The following is a 15,000-nucleotide window of genomic DNA, read 5'->3' as shown; positions in this document are numbered from 1 at the left end:
GGTCTGTGAATATGCAAATGAGCCCCGCCTCTACTCACTCACTCACTCACTCAGAGATCCACTCGTTGACGATCACACGTTGATCTGATTGGTTACAAGGTAGTTTGTGACGTCAGAAACACCAGCGATTTCAAACTGTGTTTTTGAGACTGTCTTTGGTTCACTGCAGTTTTAAGGAGAAAATACTCAGCAATGCTGTCGACTTATGAATTTACACATGGTTTGTCTTAAAGCATATTAATAACACCACATAGACATATAAACAACATTAAAAGCTGGATTTTCAAACTTTAAAGTTCTCCTGAGAGGTTAAGTGAATATTTCATGTCAATGTTCCTTGATGTTAGTTTATGGTCTCTCAACATGCAGGTAAAATATTAAAAAATATAATACACCAAATAAATAAAATATTTAATCTTGATTGTTTGTATAATCTTTTAATTTTACATTTTTATGTTTTTTTAATTATTTATTTTAATTTTAATTTTATTTAAATAATTTTAATTTTACATTTTGTTTTTTATTATTTATATAACTTTAGATTTTGTTTTGTTTTAAACTATATATTTATTATTTTTCTGTTTTATTTAGAAATTATTAAATCTCACATTTGAATGTTTTATATCGTAAAATTACTTTTAAATTTGTTTTTGTTTTAAATCATTTCAGCTTTAATACTTTTCATTTAAAAATGATTTACTTCAGTTTTACATTTTTATGTTTTAATATAAATTGTATTATATATATATATATATTTAAAGTTTTTATGTAAATATTATTTAAAGTTTTGTTTTAAACTATATGTTTTATTTTAAATTTAAGTTTTATTTTTAAATTGTTTATTTTATCTCACATTTTCATGTTTTATTATAGAATAATTGATTTTTAACTTACATTTGCTTTGTTTGAAAATTATTTTAATTTTACGTTTTGTTTTGTTTGAAAATTATTTCTTTAACCTTTACATTTTTATGTTTGATTTTATTATTAATTTCACATCATTGTAATTTAATTAATTCGTAAATTTTTCTTTTAATTAATTAAAGATTTTCACAAACTCACCAACCCCAGTTTGGGAAACTCTGATATAGAAAGTTGTAATGAAAATTGCTTTATGGTTACTAGGCCATTTCTAAGTGGTTTCCATGGTTACAAAAGCAAAGTTGGACCACCATCACCAACCATTTGTGCCTGCTAGACTTTATTCCCTCGATGTGAAAATGCTGATGCATTGATTGATGCTCCTGCTGGCAGCTGGTCATTATCTGACCCCCGATCGCCATGGCAACACGACCCCGGGGGTCAAATCAGCATCATCAGTGCCAGGTGTGAACGTGCACATCTGTGCGTGTCTGTACTTTAATACTATAATCTACAAGCTGACTCAGACTGACACAGTCCCCTTATTTTCAGATCAGTCCCAAAATACACCAAAGCGAGCAGCTGAATCTCTATTTCTGCTGATTCAAACATCAGCTCAAGCTCACATGGACTTTCTCAAAGACTCCAGATGTTTAAGTCAAATATCAGCTGTGTGATTCTCCTGCGCGTGTCACTGTTAAACTCCTTTAATTCACATACACAATTACTCTGAAAGAGTCTCTTCTGCTCACCAAGGCTGCGTTTATTTGATCAAAAATACAGTAAAAATGTGAAATATTATTGCAATGTAAATCAGCTGTTTTCTATGTGAATATATAGTAAAGTGTAATTTATTTCTGTGATCAAAGCTGAATTTTCAGCATCATTACTCCATTCAGTGTCACATGATCCTTCAGAAATCAGTATAACATGATGATTCTCAGAAATCGCTCACTGCACCTTTAATTTTTAATGTTTTTTTTTTTATCTTGAATATTGAATCGGAAGCAGCACAACTGTTTTCAATAATAATTATAAATGTTTCTTGAGCATCAAATCATCATATTATAGTGATTTCTGAAGGATCATGTGACACTGAAGACTGGAGTAATGATGCTGAAAATTCAGCTTTGATCACAGGAATAAATTACACTTTACTCTATATTCACATAGAAAAAAGTTATTTTAAATTGTAAAAATATCTCACATTTTACTGTGTTTTTGATCAAATAAACGCAGCCTTGGTGAGCAGAAGAATTAAAAATCGTAATTATTGCAAACCGGTAGTGTGTTGTGCTGGAAGTGGGAGGAGCCATCGATATATGAATATCCATGACACATGCATGAAGATGATTACAACACAAACCCTTCATCTTTAGACTGCCGATTTACTTTAGCGTTTATTTTTACAGGGACAATGCACAATTAAAAGTAATTGCACAGCTAATTTACATCTGATTGTGCAAAATATAAGAATCAGTGCCTGCAGAAACATGATATCTTTATAAAGGCCCAACAACTGTTTCAATAAAGGTTTAAAGGACAGTAGACTTGAATGAGCTCGTCTATCAGAGTTAACACACATCAACAGCTCGTGCACAACGGCGTTAAGTGCACGAGCTGGAAAGCTTGCTGGTATTGATCGCGCGCGTGTGTGTGTGTGTGTGTGTGTGTGTGTGTGTGTGTGTGTGTGTGTGTGCGTGTGTGTGTGTGGGATGAGACTCTCTCTCTCTAATGACTGATCAATCAGACTGTGACGTTCACTGATTAATGATCTAAAGTCACTTACATTCACTCACTCATTCAGGATCAGCTGATTAACAGAAGCGCTCAGGAAAAAATACTCACAAACACATGTAAATTATATTGTGTTTTGCATTAAAAAAATGATGCCTGTATAATTACCGTTAAGATGAACTGTGACATAATTTTCCATGACGAAATTCTCATTATTGCACTTGAACATTTAATTTTTGCATTTGTTAATTAACAGTAAATATATTTAAAAATGAATATAATATTGTATATTATACATACAATAATAATAAATAATACTGTATAATGTTATAAATAATATTACATAATCCCCTTAAACAGATAAATCTGTTTAATATTACAGTATATATATATATATATATAATTTTCAATTTTATATATATTTGCCTAACCCAATGTAATATTGATATATTAAAACATAATATATATAAATACTATATATATATATATATAACACACACACACACACACACACACACACACACACACACACACACACACACACACAAACATATATATAGCCTATACATTAATAATATTGATCATATTAGACGATATTGTATATATATATATATATAATCTGTAAAAAAATGTAATATTGATATATTAAAACCTAACATACCAATATTTATATATATATATATATATATATATATATATATATATATATATATATATATAATTTTCCATTTATAATTTGTCATTTTGATATATAGAATATTTTTTATAATATTAGACGATATTATATTGATATTATTGATATATATATATTATGTGTTAATATATCAATAGTCTATAACAAATGATTAATGGATATATATATATATATATATATATATATATATATATAGAGAGGGAGAGAGAGAGAGAGAGAGAGAGAGAGAGAGAGAGAGAGAGAGAGAGAGAGAGAGAGAGAGAGAGATTAACCATTTTACTACACACGTTTGTAATGAAGAGCCTTGAGCCAATATGGACCATTGCGGGGATTCGAACCTGCAACCGTTCAGCCCTTATATGGTCATAACTCACAGTGACCCTTCCGGCCCTCAACACGCTATTATTCCCATCAATATCTGACCTTCCACCAGCTCCTCCAGACTCGCGATCTTCCTCGCGCCGTCCGCGCTGTAGATACTGCGCACACCTTGCGGCAGGTGCAGGTTATCCGTGAGCGCGCGCGTCAGCTCGGCCAGGAGCGCGTCCATTGATCTGAAGCGGTCGTTGGACACCGCGTACACCAGACCCTTGAAATACCGGTCCCCGTTCCTGTAGAACCGAACCTTCTTGGCTCGTTTCTCGGAGCTGAGCGCCTGGAGCGTGCGCGTGCGGTAGAAGCTGCAGTTCGCGCTGTGCGCGGGACTCGGTACCAGACTGCTCGCGCGCGAACCCGAGCCGCCCGAAACCACCGCGCGTTTGGAGCGGTGCGCCTTGTCCCGCTCGTCAAAATGCTCGAGCTCGATGCTTCTGCTGAGAGACATTTTTCCCGACTTTTCCCAAAGGTTCTGTTTTTACCCTCCGCTTTTATATCGTTAAAGTCCGCTATTGTCATCAGCGCGAGCGGACGCGCCGCTCTCCCCGCTGCGCGTTTACCGGACGCACGAGCATCATTTACATCAACACAAAAGCAGCCCGGCGTTTTTTTCCGCGTTCAAACGGCCATTCGTATAGAGGATGGGAAATATTCCAGATAATTCTGCTGGGGAATCATAGATGACCAGCTCGGACGCCAGCTGCTGTTGTCCACAAAAAACAGGATAAACAGGAAAATCCTGGTCAAACGGGATATTCCATTGAGAGACTGTGATAAAAAAAATCCCGATCCGCCCTTAACCGTGAGCGGTGTGTGTGTGTGTGTGTGTGTGTGCGGTTTTTAGGCGCGCGCCCCGCTGTAACCGGGCAGCATGGCCGTACACGGGAGCGCGCGGCCCGTTCCTCCACCTCGGCGCGCGACACCCCGCTGCAGGTGAGCGTGTGGCGCGCGCATCAGACTCTTCCGCGCGGTCTTAATGCCGTCTGACAAGACAGTAAAAGTGGGTCATGCACATCAGAAAAACAATGTCATGTTTGACATTTCTTTTTTTAAAACATGAAGGTACAGATCTATTTTCATATTCTTGTTTGAGACACAAATAAACTGCAAGATTGCATCAGAGAGAAATTGTGAAGATAAGTTTTTAATCGTTGGTTCCACTGCTTCCACCAGAGGGCAGGCTAATGCTGGTTACACTTTTTATTATTATTATTATGATTTATTTTTTACAATTGCTTACACGCCAAAATTAAAGTAATAACACATTAGCGAAACTTGAGCAAAACCTCTGCCCAGATCTGCACCACTACAAACACATTCTCAGCCTCGCACTTTTTTACAAAACACTGACACACTTCAGACTCTTACACTCCACATTAGACACCGAAAATTTTGGCATTTCGAGCCTTGTTTTTAATCAGTCGTTAAAAACTGCATTTATTTAAAACATTATAAAATAAAGATTATTGAAATAGATTTTACAAGAAAATACTATTTCATTCCTTATACTTCATTTCATTTCAATTTAATAATTTCCAATTCTTTGTAATTAATTGTGAAATGTACTAGCAATTTGTGTGTGGAAATTGTGTCTACACTAATTTATACATACAAAATGGAGGTAACTATTTGGCAATTAAAGTTTATGCAAGTAAAATCGATATATTTTGTTTAAAAACATTAATTTAATACTGATGTTGTTTTGTTAGAAAAAGAGTGTTTTTTTGAAAGTGATTTCATAAAAATCAGTCATGAGTTTAATTAAATCCACTGGTCAATAAAAAAATAAAATTTAATATTACAAATTTTCCATTTCATAAATTACAATAAATGTCAAATTACAATAAAACTTCCCCTAAACATTGATAAAAAATATATAGCTTTTGCTGTAGTTCTTGTAAAATTTTCAATTTCAAAGAATTTCTCAATTTCTGAATTAACAAAAAGGGGGTAAATGAAGTATTACCACGGTAAAAACATGGTAACATTTTTGTTCATTTACTCATTAAGTTACTAATCAGATACAATATGGTTGTAGTTGAAAAATATTAGGTTATGACAGTTTCAAAAGCACACGTTTGGACCTTGGAATGCAACAGGTTACAGTTACACTTTATTTTACAGTGTCCTTGATACATATGTTACATGTAGCCTATTTACCGTAGTAATAACAGTAAATTATGCATAATTACATCCAACTAACCCTCAACTAAACCCTAACCCTATAGTAAATACATGCTTAATTGCTTAATATTACTCTGTACTTATATAATAACATATATTTATATAATTTAAACAATAAATAAACTTATATAATTACACTGTAACAATGTCACTTTAAAATAAAGTGTGACCAAAATGACAACACGTTAAAATGGCAATGTTCAAGTTTATTTATTTATTTGTTTTGCACTTCCATTTGTTCCTGCAAAGTATATCATACATGAAAATGCACCTTAAAGGTTTTTGTTAAATGAGGTAATATTCACCTGGATATCTCAAATAATTGCCTCAACCTTTGTTTAATTAGTCTTTAACTCACTTTCACTTACTAATACTTCACAGAGGAGTTTAATAATCTCTAACACACACACACACTTCAGTAATCAAACACAGTCACATGTGACTAAGAATGAGCACTTTATTGCTGCACATCTAATGCTAATAACACTGATTAAAAACAAAAACATCATCATTTATATAACATTAGCCTCTCTTTTTAAAGTTTCCAAGTGACAAAGACCAGAATAAAAAGATGAAAAGTGTGAGATGATTAATTATTTTGTGCCATAAAAGAGGGAGAAATATAAATACCACCACCGGTTTTAGAATATTTAAATAGCGTATGTGTTTCTCATTAGAGAGTAAAAACCTCCTTTCGTATTAATGTGGCAGTTTAATCGCCCACAGTTCAGATTGTCTAAAAGCTGCTGTCAGGATATTTTTAGGATTATCATTTGCATCATAAAGCACAGCTTTGGTCTAAAGGAAAGTTGATCACCACTGATGACCAGCCATTTAAATAGTCATAAAACTTGTCATTTCCAAAATTAAAAGTCCATATATGAGACTCGACGTCCCGGGACTCTTTTCACACTTTGCATGGTCTGGATTTCAGGTTTTTCCTCTAAATAAATAGTTCTGATAGTCGCATGTTTCTTGGGAATATCCCGGACGAGCCCCCAATTTGTAAGATTTAGGCTTTAGATAGCTTTGGTCTACAGGAAAAAAAAATTAAAAATTGAGTGTTCAACAGAGGTGTCCAAGACCCCAGGACTTTTGTCGCACTTGAACCATGAATACACACACACACACACACACAAATAATTAATGGATTCGAGGAGTTTTGTGGATGAAATTTAAAAAAGTAACAAATCCTTCCCTCGTGGGACAATTTGATCCCATAGGAATGAATGGAATGTGAGGAATACTTCAGTACACAGAAAAACACGATTTTTAAAATACTCAAAATTCTAACTCAAAATGCTAAAACTTCACCAAAAAAATCATTTTATAATGTCTACATGTGTATCTGAATGTACACTGAAGAAGATTGACTTCAGGACCCAGAGGAACAGCTCATTTACTCCATATATATATATATATATATTAGTGCTGTCAAACGATTAAAATATTTAATCGCGATTAATCCTATTAATGCCATAGTTAACTCGCGATTAATCGCACATTTTTATCTATTCTAAATGTCCCTTGATTTCTATTTGTCTCATTATTTTTTCTAATTGTAATGCTGTTATCAACATGGAAAAGTGGATCAGCAGTAGCCTAAGTTTGTTCTTAGCTGTGGTATCCATGTGCTTCTGTTACCCCTTTTCCACCAAAAAAGAACTGGTTCGGAACTGGTGCTGGTTCAAAGTTAGTTCGGAGTTGGTTCAACTTGCGAACCTTCTCAGAACCGGTTTGTTTTCCCACTGACTAGAGCGCCCAGCGAACGACGTCGTTACGTCACTGTGTACGTCGCCATACAGAAACGCTAGCAAGTACATTATTTTGGGATTATCTCTAACTTGTGTACCATGAAGGCTTTAAAAACAATTGAAATAAGTAAGTCTTTTAATCTTTTCCTTTGACATGTAATCATTTCTGATTAGTTATGTACCTCTGTCTTGTGTCTTTTTTTCTTTCCGTTTATTTGTTCTATATTTTGACTGTTTTCTTCTTTGCTTACATAATGTTTTCAATAAAAAAATAAAATTTAAAAAAAGCTAGAAACGCTTGCGCCAACTTCAAGCATAATAATTACAATGGTGGACTACATCGTGTTTCTGCAAATGTTTCTCCTGGCTTTGCGGTCATAAAATATGTTTAGGACACATCTAAACCCGCCTCCAGCCCCGCCGTAAGCATGACACGGTGGTAAAAGAACGGTTCTCTGGTTCTAGTCCAGCAAAGAGTTGGTGCCGCTTTGGAACCAGTTTTCCTGGCCGAGAACCGGTTCTTTGGCTGTCGAAACACAAAGAACCGGTTCGCGAGTAGGCACCGGCTCCGAACCGGCTCTCAAAATGCTTTGGTGGAAAAGGGGTATGTCTGAAGTCATCCATTGTAGAGCTTAGATCGGGCCCAAATAATCAAGCCCGACCCGAGCCCGTGCGCATTGTGTCCGAGCCCGGCCCGACACATAAACTGTAATTATGAGCCCGAGCCCGATTTAAACCCGTCCATTTTTTTAATACGCGGGTCGTTATAACTGACGTTCTCAACTACTTTCTATGTTACTTTCTCCCGCCCGCAACATTTTTGTCCCGCTCCCGCCCGCAAATACACTCTTTTTTTGTAGGCTACCTCCAAATACTTTCGCCTACGTGTCGCCACCATACACATCAGCATAAATGCTCCTGATAAATTATTTGTTATTAAAGCATTAACACACAAACCACTGTTATAACATAAAAGCAAGCAGGCTACTGAGTGCATGGTTTGGCATGACTGAATGCGCGCGCAAAGTGCGCTCCCTTAATCATTCCTAAAAAGCTGACATCAGTTCATCGCTATCTCACACATCTGTTATTATCAATGAAGCTGACTGCACAATGCATCTTTCATAATATATACACTTTGTTTGTTATAATTTGAGGATTTGCCAACATACAGAATTCGGCACTGAACAAAAAGTCTGTTTTGAGCGGTGAGGGGAGTCTATTTTAAATGCTTCTGATTGGCCATTGCGTTCAAGAAATCAACACATATGTCTGTGATTGGCTACATCCCTCAACGCTGCAAACATGTTATAAAAAGAAACTCTGGCCTGTAAATCGTTTCTATTTTGTTTTAGTTGTTCTTGTTGCTTTTCTGCAACATATGAATAAAAATGTATTAGTTTTTATGTTTTATTCATAGATATTTCTAGTTTGCGGGAGTCCCGCGAATCGTTTTATTCTCCCGTATCCGCACACAGAGTGAGTGCATTACCGCTCGAGCCCGCCCTCGCACTCGGCCATCAAATCTAGTCCCGCACCGCACTCTATTGCGCTGAGAGTGCACGTCTCTAGATCGGCGTCTTGCGCTCGCGCCATCCACTCAAAACGTAACGTAACTGTATTTTTCTATGTACATTTCTGAAATGAAATTTCTGTAAAGCTGCTTTGAGACAATGTGTATTGTGAAAAGCGCTATACAAATAAATTTGAATTGAATTGAATTGAACGTTAGCCTACTACTCTTTGGCCGGCGCGCAAGCCCAAACAAGTACGTGCGGCGTGCCTGTTGTTTTGTTTCCGGTCTAGCTATCCGGTGTGATGTTGTAGTTTTTCTAACGTTACTAGTTGTTGCAACAGCATGTGAAAAAAATACAAAGTTTGCTAGGCCAAAAAGATCGTTAATCTCGCGATAAAAAAATTGACGCCGTTAAAATGTGTTTGCGTTAACACCGTTAATAACGCGTTTAACGCACAGCACTAATATATATATATATATATATATATATATTTTACATAAATGTAAAAAAAATCCATATAGAGCTATAAGGCCATCTAGAATCATGAAATATCATGTTATAATATTTTTTTTCCACAAGAGTTCTGCAAAGACACACAATGTAAGATATTTTGAGCTGAATTAAAAGGGTTATGCATGAAATTGTGAGTTTTTTAGAATTTAAGTTGAAAGAATGTGAGGAATGTGCTTAAATTACGATGTATTTATTATTTATTGATCAAATCTAGTAATTTAAAGGTAAATAAAATAAAAAAATAACAAAAAATCTCCAAAAAAAATTGCATTCAAAAATATTATCAAAATGGAATAAAATAAGCTTTCTGGACAAAAAAATAAATAAGTATAATTCTAGGGCTTCGGGTCATTTTGACCCGCGAGGGAAATTTGTGTTACAAAGTGTGAGGGAAGGATGAGGGTAAAATATTAAATTATAATAAAACTAATTTCCAAACTGTCATTTTTCCAAATTGTAATTTTTCCTCTTAATAGTCGTCACCTTTATTTATATAGCGCTTTTTACAATGCAGATTGTTTCAAAGCAGCTTTACATAGATAACAGGAAAATAATGTTGTAATAATATTGTTAAAGGGTAAGTTCGGCGTTTTACAAGTAAAGCCCTGTTTTAAGATCGTTTCTGATTAAATCGAACGGTTAAGATTAAAATTTGGACAAATGCTGCTGTCCCGAGAATTTTCGGTTTCTGTATTAGCACCCCCCACCTCCACAATGGTTTCATAGGGGCACTGAAACAATCATTCATAAAACGCATTAAACTTTAGTCTACAAAGACGTGAAACTCACCGAGTGGTCTGGGGTGTTCACTGATATGCTCACACAAAAATCGCTGCTTTGCAATGAATGGTAAAACACCTGTTGGAAAGCATCTTTTGCAGCGATTTTTGCGTGAGCATATCAGTGAACACCCCAGACCACTCAGTGAGTTTCACGTCTTTGTAAACTAAAGTTTAATGCGTTTTAAGAATGATTGTTCCAGTGCCCCTATGAAACCATTGTATAGGTGAGGGGGGTGCTAACACAAAAACCAAAAATTCTCGGGACAGCAGCATTTGCCCAAATTTTAATCTTAACCGTTCGATTTCATCAGAAACGATCTTAAAACAGGGCTTTATTTGTAAAACGCCGAACTTACCCTTTTAATATCAAATTAAATGTCCAAAGAAAGAACTATATATTTGTTAATATATAGTTCTGATAGTCCCGTGCTTCTTGGGAATATCCCGGACGAGCCCCCAATTAGTTAGATTGAAGTAATCTTCAGATAGGGCAGATAGTGTACTTGAAAATTAATCCAACAGTTTCCCGTGACGTCACACCCTTATAGGAACGCCGACCCGGACGGCAAAACAAGGCTTTCCTCACATATTTCAGTTTTTCTTCTGTTGAGAAGTGATTAAATATTCATGGCTTAAAACTGATGGAAAATTGACAGGCCCTTTTACGACTCTTTCATGAATTTGGACACTACTCTTGTCAAATACTGTTTTTCACATACTATATAGTAGGGAAGTAACACACACAAACGTTAAACAGATCGAGTCCAGATTCCTGCAGTTTGCGTTTGGTGAAGACGCCTGGTGGAAGACCTGTGTGTTCATGCAAATTCAAATGAGTGACTTCAATAACATTTACTGATACTTCACAAGTTCGCACTTACATATAATGAGATACAGTATAAAATGAGTGTATTTGGCGAGTCCGAGGATCAGAGGTATGAGCCTCCTCACACGACTATCTTCCTCTCGAACAGTGCTTATAAAACATAATTTATTGCGACATTACAACTAAAGCTAACCGCTATCATAATATATTTGGGTTCTATTCCTAAAACTACTTTATTATTAAAAAAAGACAACAGACCTGAGTATGTATAGTTGTATGCTTTATAATTGTGCATCTGTCTCAAACCTAAACCTCCCCATGCTCAAAAGTGCCTTATTTGATTGTGTATGTGTGTGTGTGTGTGTTTGTGCATGTGTGTGTGTGTGTATGTGTGTTTGTGCATGTGTGTGTGCGTACATGTGTGTATTTGTGGGTGTGTTTATATGTGTGTGTGTGTTTGTGTGTGTGTGTGTTTGTGCATGAGATTGTCACAGTGAATCAGACACACATCAGACATGATTCTCAGGGTTTGTCCACCTTGATCTGGAGGACGTCACTCAGACCCGGTCGCTTTCTCAGCGCCTGATGAAGTAAAATACATTTAATTACAATCAGATACGCACAACAAATATTTCAATTTCATGACATAATTTTGAGATACAGTCTTAAAAATAAAGGAGTTTTCTACAGTCATGGCATAGAAGAACATTTATGGTTCCTCAAACCTTTTGTGAAAAAATAAAAAATTTAAAACCTTTAATTGAATGGAAAGATTCCAAGGATGTTGAAGGTTCTGTATGGAACCACCGATGCCAATAAAGAACGTTTATTTTTAAGAGTGTGAGTGAGTTCAATATTTGATTTGTGTGTATTTGGGACATTAGCCATATTAGATGTACAGTATTTGTGGCAGTGATTTCACCTGTAGGTTGTTGACAATCTCCTCAAATAATCTCTTGGCTTCTTCGTTGTCAGCATCCTCGAAGTAATCAGCTATACACAACTGAACCACGACACACTTGAGATTGACACACACACCTCACACACATAGACAGAGAGCAGCTGCGTCAGACATGTCTCACAACAAGTATTTCTGTATGTCAACCAACACACACAATCACACTCTCTTTGCTTAAATAGATGCAAAACACAAAAGACCAATCTCAATTCAGTATGCAAATAATTGTGAGAAAGATGACCAACTGGAATTCATATGCAAATATTACAACAATATTTGTGCATGTCTGTAGTCTGTGAATAATGTCTAATTTCATATGTGAAATATGGGTTTCCCAAACTTGGGCTTGTGGATTGATGAAAAGCAAACAAATGATCAATAATCATAAAAATTAAAAATTGAAATAAATAATACATTTAAAATAAAAACAATAATAATAAAACACTCACTAATAAATCATTCAACCATAAAAACGCACAAATTTAAATTCAATTAAAAAACAATTCAAATTAAACACAAAAAATAAAACAATTCATAAAACTATTAAATTTCATTAAATAAATAAAAAACATTAAATAAAAAAATGAAGTCATGATGTGAAATAGATTAAATAGATTTTTTTAAACAAAAACATTTAAATTAAAACACTTACGAAAAATAAAATCCTGATGTAAAGTTGGAATAAACAAAGAATGTATTAAATTAAAAATAAACATGATCATAAAAAACACTAACCTAAGTCATAAAACTGTAAAATTAAATAAATAATTTTAAAGTAAAAACAATTATAGTAAACCACTTACTAAAAAAGGATGATACGGTCAAATTTAAATAAATTTGTTTTTTAAAATAAAAGTAATAAAAACATTTACTAAAAATGTATTAAATCATAATAATCCAAAATTGAAATAAATAAATAACTTTAAAAACAATCAAAATTAAACTCTTACTAAAAATGAAATATTTCTTTAGCTGCGTGACATATCATCATTAACTGTCATCAAAGAGGCATGAATATGCAAATGTGTCGTTAAATTATTAAAATTAAAATAAACTTCGAATCTCAAGGGGACTTAATATTTTCGGTCGGTGTTGTTTTGGAAACCCTGCTCCAGGGTTTGGCTCAGTCCTCAGATGATCCAACACTATCTCATGACCAATTCGTCTGAATTCGTAAAAGATGGCTAATTCGTACGAATTCGTAAGTGGTGGCTAATTCGTACGAATTAATAAAAGGTGGCTAATTCGTACGAATTCGTAAAAGATGACTAATTCGTACGAATTCGTAAAAGGTGGCTAATTTGTACGAATTCGTTAAAGTCGGCTAATTCGTACGTATTCGTAAAAGATGGCTAATTCGTACGAATTCGTAAGTGGTGGCTAATTCGTACGAATTAATAAAAGGTGGCTAATTCGTACGAATTCGTAAAAGATGACTAATTCGTACGAATTCGTAAAAGGTGGCTAATTTGTACGAATTCGTTAAAGTCGGCTAATTCGTACGTATTCGTAAAAGATGGCTAATTCGTACGAATTCGTAAGTGGTGGCTAATTCGTACGAATTAATAAAAGGTGGCTAATTCGTACGAATTCGTAAAAGATGACTAATTCGTACGAATTCGTAAAAGGTGGCTAATTTGTACGAATTCGTTAAAGTCGGCTAATTCGTACGTATTCGTAAAAGATGGCTAATTCGTACGAATTCGTAAAAGGTGGCTAATTCGTACGAATTCGTAAAAGGTGGCTAATTCGTAAGAATTCGTAAAAGGTGGCTAATTCGCAAAAATTTTTACAACCTCACTCATACGATTTTGTACGATTTGTCAAAACCCACGTGATGGGTAGGTTTAGGGGCTGGGTCAGATGTAGGTCATTTGTACGAATTCATACGAATTAGGCAACTCGTAAAATATGTACGTTCTGTCAGGAGCACTATTGTCAAATATGATTGACAATTAGTATACAGTTTGGATTGGCGTTGTCTGGTTCTGTTCTGTTCAGCCTAGCATGGATAAGAGCAGCAATAACCCTCCTCAGGGGAAGCAGAACACAACCAACATCAATGTATTGCAGATATCATTCATTAATTTTAATGTACAACATAATTTGAGAATTCTAGTCTGATTCAAGGTGAATCCGAATGCCAAATCCTGACTGGAGACAGGAGGAGCTGGGGAGGGAGGAGGGTAATGAGAAACGCGACAGCTGCTGATAACACTGATGGAGCTTATATATGTATACAGTGATAAGTGTCGTATTTCTATAGATAAACATGGATCAGCTGAGAGTCACTGATGCGAGACCTAGCAGATGCAAGACCTGGCAGAACTGACACTACGCTTAATATTTAGCAAAAATCGTGTGAATTCATACGAATTAGCCATCTCATAAAATTTGTACGATTTGCCGAGAGATCGGGTTGGATGATGGTGTAACAAGGTTCAAGATGTAGAGAAGGAAGGAGGCGGGAACCGGTGAACATTCCAAAGATTTAAATACAAAAATGAAAGTAAAGACGGCAGTCGACCGTGTAATCTTTGGAATGTTCGCCACACATAATGAAACAAAACATCAAACAAAATAGGCCAGGCCTGGTCCTCTCTCTATCTCCACTGTCGTCGCTCCTCCTTTATGCTTCCGCTCCTCCGTGAGAGATACGAGACCGGTGCGTCGTGCAGGCGTCGCTCATCAGTAATCACGCCACCAGCCTCGTCCTGCTCGCCACAGACGGTAATGAAATGCTCACCTGTGAAGTGCAGTATGGCTTTGGCGGTGACAGGAGTGGAGATGAAGGAGAGT

At 35.4% G+C, this 15,000-nt stretch overlaps 2 protein-coding genes across 4 annotated transcripts in view; both read right to left on the bottom strand.

Annotated features, from left to right (window-relative positions):
• The window catches only part of dclk2b (doublecortin-like kinase 2b), a 19,325-nt gene extending 14,752 nt beyond the window's left edge, over positions 1-4,573 (bottom strand). The window contains exon 1 of one of the 2 annotated variants that reach the window (XM_077218488.1): positions 3,716-4,573. In XM_077218488.1, coding sequence (XP_077074603.1) covers positions 3,716-4,115 — 400 coding nt within the window. In that variant the 5' untranslated portion in view covers positions 4,116-4,573. The remainder of the gene's footprint in view (positions 1-3,715) is intronic. The other variant, XM_077218489.1, reaches the window with a different exon arrangement.
• A 1,470-nt stretch (positions 4,574-6,043) lies between these two features.
• LOC143725983 (F-box only protein 41) overlaps positions 6,044-15,000 on the bottom strand; it is a 36,118-nt gene continuing 27,161 nt past the window's right edge. The window contains exons 12-15 of one of the 2 annotated variants that reach the window (XM_077218932.1): positions 14,948-15,000; positions 12,166-12,281; positions 11,781-11,825; positions 6,044-6,885 (exon numbers count right to left, since the gene is read on the bottom strand). The exon at positions 14,948-15,000 is cut by the window's right edge and continues 106 nt beyond it. In XM_077218932.1, the coding sequence (XP_077075047.1) occupies positions 6,871-6,885; positions 11,781-11,825; positions 12,166-12,281; positions 14,948-15,000 (229 nt within the window). In that variant the 3' untranslated portion in view covers positions 6,044-6,870. Of the gene's footprint in view, positions 6,886-11,510; positions 11,826-12,165; positions 12,282-14,947 lie in introns of those variants that run through there. The other variant, XM_077218931.1, reaches the window with a different exon arrangement.

Source organism: Siphateles boraxobius, unplaced genomic scaffold (assembly GCF_051911475.1).
Source record: "Siphateles boraxobius isolate OS27281-9 unplaced genomic scaffold, OSU_SipBor_1 77, whole genome shotgun sequence".
Taxonomy (NCBI): Eukaryota; Metazoa; Chordata; class Actinopteri; order Cypriniformes; family Leuciscidae; genus Siphateles; species Siphateles boraxobius.
The sequence above is the reverse complement of the archived record's forward strand: the minus strand, read 5'-3'. Positions and strand labels throughout refer to the sequence as shown.